Genomic DNA, 6,106 nt, shown 5'->3' with positions numbered 1-6,106 from the left:
ATTCAACAGTTACATGTTTATACAGTTTTTGTAATACTTTCATATTTTTCTATAATGCAACTTAATCACTTTTATTATTCACGATAAGTAAATTATTTATATTATGAGTTGTTTTTCTTACGTGCTGGCAAGACACATAGCCCATTTTAACTCAAATTTAATTTCAATCTGTTAAGACATAATCATTCGATGTTCCATGGAGTGTATATTAAAAAAATGCTTGACATTTAATATGTTGATACTAATGTTTTTAGATATACCTGGTTATATTAAATAATATTTTCTTTCGTAAAACGATCTTGTAGTTAAACATGGTTTCTGCCAAGTTTTCAATAATACGTAGCTTTCTCAATGCATGGATTTGTTTGTCATCTTCAATTCTTTGTTTCCATGGATATTTTTTAAGATGGGAAATGTAGAAGTTGGTAATTGACACGTCTCATGAATTAGTGAGTTTAGAGGTAAGTCTCTTTTTTTCTGTCTCGTCTCAATTTTGTAAAATGATAAATAGAAGAATAAGCCAATTTCAATTGAAACATGATGCCAGATATGTAGTGAAATGAGGTATGAGTAGAACTAAAAGCGTGGGTGAAATAGTTCCTTCCACACAACAATCAGCTATAAATGGACAGATAATATGATGCATGATGTTACGAATTAAAACTTAGAACCTGTCAGCCAGTCAGTCACGACTATAATACATGTTCTCATATGCGTTTCCTGTTGAAAATGAAGGAAGAACTTCTAGACGGGACTTTGTAAACTGAAATCGAGATATGACAATCCATTTGGGAAATAACCAATAAAGACTACAGTAATAAGGAATTAGAAAAGGAACTGGGTGCAGCTCTGTAGCTAGATATTTTGGCGCATTTCCCCCCCCCCCCCCCCCACACTACGATACACTGAAATTTTAAGTGCGTCCTTCAATTTGATTCGAATCGAATTCAAATGGGTGTCCTTCGTAAGTGTACCTTCATCATATCATCACTTATCCTCATCGTCGCGATTAGCCAAAAGTGGCAGAAGAGCGACATAAAAAAATCAAATAAAAAAATACATGTTGTATTTGAAGATTCGTAAAAGTCGGCGAATGGCAAGAATGTCATGAAACTAAAAACAATTTTATTTTTCGAAAAGGGATCACAAAGAAAAACATTCCGGGGCAAGTTGAGAATGTCAGTAAGTAAGCACAATGTAAAATTAAGTCCATAATCGAAAATGATTTATGATAGACGTGACGTGGTTGAACACGAATCGCGATGAATCGAGTTGAATGGTGACATCCATTTTCACGTGGTGACGTCCCAAACTAAGTGTCTAGGAGTAACTTCACCACTTGAAAAATCTTCAATGGGAACAGGGGTCGAGTACCATCTTGTACGTTTTCCTTCTCCCCTTACCCCTCTGCCAAGTGTAAATTTCTCCGTCTCATATTCTGACTTTGCTTTGCATGACGTCCTAGGCTATAGCCCTATCCTACCCCCCTCTATGAGCCTGAATGGGAGGAATCGTAGAACTCTCTCGACGTGCTCATCTTCCCAACACAGACAACAACATATTAGGGAATCAAGCAAGAAATATAAACGTTCGATGCAAAAATGCTTACAATTATAAGAATAGCCGTACGGACATCCAATTTTAAATTAGTTAGCTAGAGCTGTGACGTTATTGCCGAATTCTATGTGTAAAAAGAATGGAACTAGCAATAAGAATAAAAATCTATGCTACGTTAATGATGAAAGTTATTGCTATTATAATAATAACATGAAAAGTTAATTAAATATAGATTTCCTGTTACATTCATAATGATACAGGAAGGAATAAATCAGGATAGAGAACTTGTAAAGATAACTGGAGGCACTTTCACTAATTTTAATGTATGTTTGTAGAGTATATATAGGCTTCCACTGAGGATGATTGTCACAGTTGGCAGTAACAACAGCATCATGAACACGTTTTCGGTGAGTAAGAACATGCCTTAAGAATACACGTGCTTTTATATGGAAAGTGAATCATCAGTACTTTCCAAATTAATTTCTTTCAAGGTTACTTGCATTGGTCACTGGGTTTTTGAAGATGTTGTAATAATGGTAGTGTAGGTTATAATCAGAAATAAAATGTTTTACATTTTACTTTATGCACAGATACAAACCAGAATATTTCTAGTGAAATGTAAATAATTGAAACACAAATGATAAGCCGCGGTAGCTCAGTCGTTAGGACGTCTGGCTACCACGAGAGAGACCCGGGTTCGATCATTGGCGGGGGAGAACCGGGACTTTTTTCCAGCTGTTCAAGCTGCTCCGGCGCCCACCCAGCGTCGTATAAAGTGGGTACCTGGAGGAAACTCTGTGGGGTAAAGGCGGCCAGGGGCGTGGTGCTGATCACATCACCTCGACCTTCGGTCGTGATCAAGAAATTATGGGGCCCTAACCCGACACCCCCTATACGCCTTCATGGCGTGGTGCATGGCACAGGGGAGCATTTTTTTTTATGTTGCCACAAATGCATGCCAAGGAGAAACACATCACTTAATGATTAAAGTCACAGCCAAAATATTCTTTGGGCCTCCTTGATATCCTTTGGTGTATACCCTGTCCCAGCTAACTGTGGAGCAAGGCCGCGCATAGCGGCAGAGAAGCGAAGGAAATCGAGTGGCCAGAGCGAAGCAGTACAAGCTGCTGGGAAGGCTGGTAACTGCAGTGGCTTTTCTCCACTTCACGTAATTCCGTTCCTCTTACGTGCGCAGAGACTTGTTTTCGTTCGCCTGCTCCACAGTTAGCTGGGACAGAGTATAGTGATAATGTTATCGCCTCGTAATCAACCGCTCCAGGGTTTGATACCCTGTGGAGGATTGTACCGGTTCATGCCCCACTCTAAACTGTTAGTCCAGTCCCGATTAGCTTCTTTTCATAAAATAGTATTAAATCAAAAACTAAATAAACTCAAAATATACGAACAACAATAGTTATCTTAGGTTTTATTGAGAATGCACGTAACACACGATCAAACATTTCATATAATAATTAAACTTGCTTAAAAAATTAATATATTTACAGAGTTTTGTAGAAATGATGGACATATTTCGATTAAAAAAATATCCATAGAAACTTGGCAAAATGATAAACTACATCTAGTGTTCAAATTATATGTTCATGTACGAAAATAAATAAATATAATAATATTTGTTAACATATTAATTTGCAGTTCATTGATCGCTACAACTGATTTGAAAATATTAGTCACATTAGTGGTGTGTAGATTATAATTGGAGTAAATGCTTTAAATGAAATTACACCCAAATTTTATTGAATGTGCGGTGCTAATAAAATTTTATGGCAATCTAAGATTTTTCCTTCATTGAGTAAAAAGATGATCTAATAAAAAAATTACGTAAACTATTGTCAGTGTAGCCTTTCTAATCAAAAGTTGATTTCATGTTACAGGCTCTTCTTGCTTTGTCTGCTCTCGTAGCAGTTGTGGCTGGTGGTGCTGTAGGCGGTTATGGTGCTATTGGAGCATTGGGGTATGGTGGTCCAGCCATTGCTCCTGTTGCTGCTGCTGTGGCTCCAGTGGCTCATGTAGCTGCTGTTGCTCCTGTCGCTGCTGCTGTTGATTACTACGTAAGTAAGAACTTGGAATGTTCCATTAAGAAACTAAAAAATATTTTATATCACAGTTGGTAAATATCTACATCTTTACAACAAAACAAACAAATACAACAAATTGCTTCTGTTTTCAGGCCTACCCCAGATACGCCTTCGGTTATGGAGTGTCCGATGCTCTTACTGGAGACCACAAGAGCCAGTCTGAAGTTCGTGATGGAGGTTTGGTGAAAGGCCAATACAGCGTGGCTGAGCCAGATGGCACTTTGAGAGTTGTGAACTACGCTGCTGATCCAATCAACGGATTCAACGCTGTGGTGAGCAAGCTTGGACAGAGTGCTCACCCTGGACCTATCGCTGCTATTGGTCATATTGGACTCGCAGGAAAACTTTACGGTTAAAATCCTGGAACGACCTTTGCGGATGCTGTACGGAAGATAGAATGAAAGTGGGAGATGAATGAAGGAAAAAAGAGTTAAAGATTGTGATAATTTTTTACACAAATAAAAGAGATGTTAATATATTATCGACTTTACATTTTTTTTATTTACTGCGTAATGGAATAAGAGATATTTAATATGAATTTAATGTCTTTGATAAGAAAAAAATTGAAAGCAAAATGACTGACGCATTTAATACTGAGAGAGGAATCACACAAGCAAAAATAATATCGAGACATTACTTATTCTATTTGGCTGTTGGGAACAGATTAATATAAAATATATACATTTCTCGAAGTCGTATACAAGAAAGGGGACTGTGACGTTCACGTAGTGTATATAGGATATATGTAAATAGTTATTATTTATTTCTACGTTATACCAAGAGATATATTTTTAGAAAGACACACAAGAAGAAATCAAAGATGAGAATATACTTGTATAGTATATTATAGTATATATATTCAAAGATGGAAAAGAAATGCGAAAAAATTGAAAATACATAGTCATTTCTTGACATAAAATAAAATTAAAGGAATAGTTTGTGGTGTAGTTGTAAGTCATGAAATTACTTCACCATCGTATAGTTGTAATCAAGCATGAATGTTGTTATAATATATGTTAAGTAAATAAGGGATAAATTGTTTGACTTGATTGTGTGTTTTGTCGCAGCAGTCAGTCATTTATGGAAGCTATCATTGCAAAGAATTGCATTTTAACAAAAATAGCTGTCGTTGAATGGTAAGACAGAAGTAACTTTCGTGTTTTGATTAAATCGTTTTAATATTTTAATCTGTTTCCTTGAGGCTAATACTTCTTCTATTAACTTTTAGGATACTACAAATTTAAATATGAGCAACTGATATTTAGTTACCTCATTGTATTTGCTTCATAAGAATTCGCATTAAATTAACACTGAAATGTATGGCTTGCATTACACTGAATGATCATGGAACCGTTTTGAAGAAGAAATACAATATGATAATTAAATATCTTATCATGAGTGTGAATATGGAGGTATCACTTCACGCGCTGCTTCATAGGAACATTTTTTACATTACAAAAATACTTGTAATAGAACCTTGACAATGTAATAAATACTAACAGTTTTTAAAATAATGTTGAAATACGGATTTATTTATCTTCCAATAAATATGAAGGGTTGATAAAATTTTATAGATTTGTGTTTATTTATCTTTGTTTGCCACCTGTATGTTAATCGAGACAGTGAAGATGGGTAATGTAATGATGATTGCGACTCATGCAATAGCTATCCATGTTTTACCCAGATTTCGAACCTGATTTTGTAGGGAGTCCTGAGTTCGAATCCCAATAGCGGGCATTTATGTATGCCCTTCATCATTTCATCAATATGGCACAGACCATTTTATTTTAGTGGATTGACCGTCAAAATTCTGAAATTCTATTTCCGCAAAGTTGAATACCGACACACTGATTTACCGGTGATTGTCTGTCATAGCTTTCCAAACAATGTACACGAAACGATGCATAGTAATATTTGTACCATACTAGTCACGGATTTAAACCTAGAATATCCGACTTCAGAGTGCATACATAAAACCCACTCAATACAATCTATCACTGTATATTTGTACAGATAAAAATTGCAAAATACTCTGTTATAATTATACTTAGATATAACATTTGAGCTGTTATGATAACGTAGATTTGCATCTGCCCATTTTAGGATATTTGTATTAATTATGAACTCATGATTTTTGCAATGCATACATTTAGTTCTGGTGTGGAGGGGTTTATTTTGCCTTGGATTTTGACATTTTATTTATTCATGTGATTTATGCATATTGTATGAAGAGACGTTCGTGTATGGATTCTGATACAGGGTAACGTTTTATGGATCGATCACATGGAAATGTATTCAGTAATAACATATTCAAACAGGGTCGAATGTTAGAATATAGAAATCAAAGTTATGAAATTTCATGTTTCTATCAACTATATCCGACATCAAAACTGCCGCTTAAGACGTCGCTCTCTAGTTTATTATATTCAACATACTAAGTTCATCCCTCAGCA

General features: G+C 35.5%; 1 protein-coding gene across 1 annotated transcript; it reads left to right on the top strand.

Annotated features, from left to right (window-relative positions):
- Positions 1–421: 421 nt before the first annotated feature.
- LOC145992617 (larval cuticle protein A2B-like) lies at positions 422–4,117 on the top strand. Its single transcript, XM_083128976.1, has 4 exons — positions 422–461; positions 1,893–1,964; positions 3,450–3,626; positions 3,746–4,117. The coding sequence occupies exons 2-4, from the start codon at positions 1,917–1,919 to the stop codon at positions 4,007–4,009; spliced, it is 489 nt and encodes a 162-aa protein (XP_082985102.1). The 5' UTR covers positions 422–461; positions 1,893–1,916; the 3' UTR covers positions 4,010–4,117.
- Positions 4,118–6,106: the final 1,989 nt, after the last annotated feature.

Source organism: Lepisma saccharinum, chromosome 9 (genome assembly GCF_977018435.1).
Source record: "Lepisma saccharinum chromosome 9, izLepSacc3.1, whole genome shotgun sequence".
Lineage (NCBI taxonomy): Eukaryota > Metazoa > Arthropoda > Insecta > Zygentoma > Lepismatidae > Lepisma > Lepisma saccharinum.
Note: the sequence above shows the minus strand (reverse complement) of the source record. Positions and strands in the feature narration are given on the sequence as shown.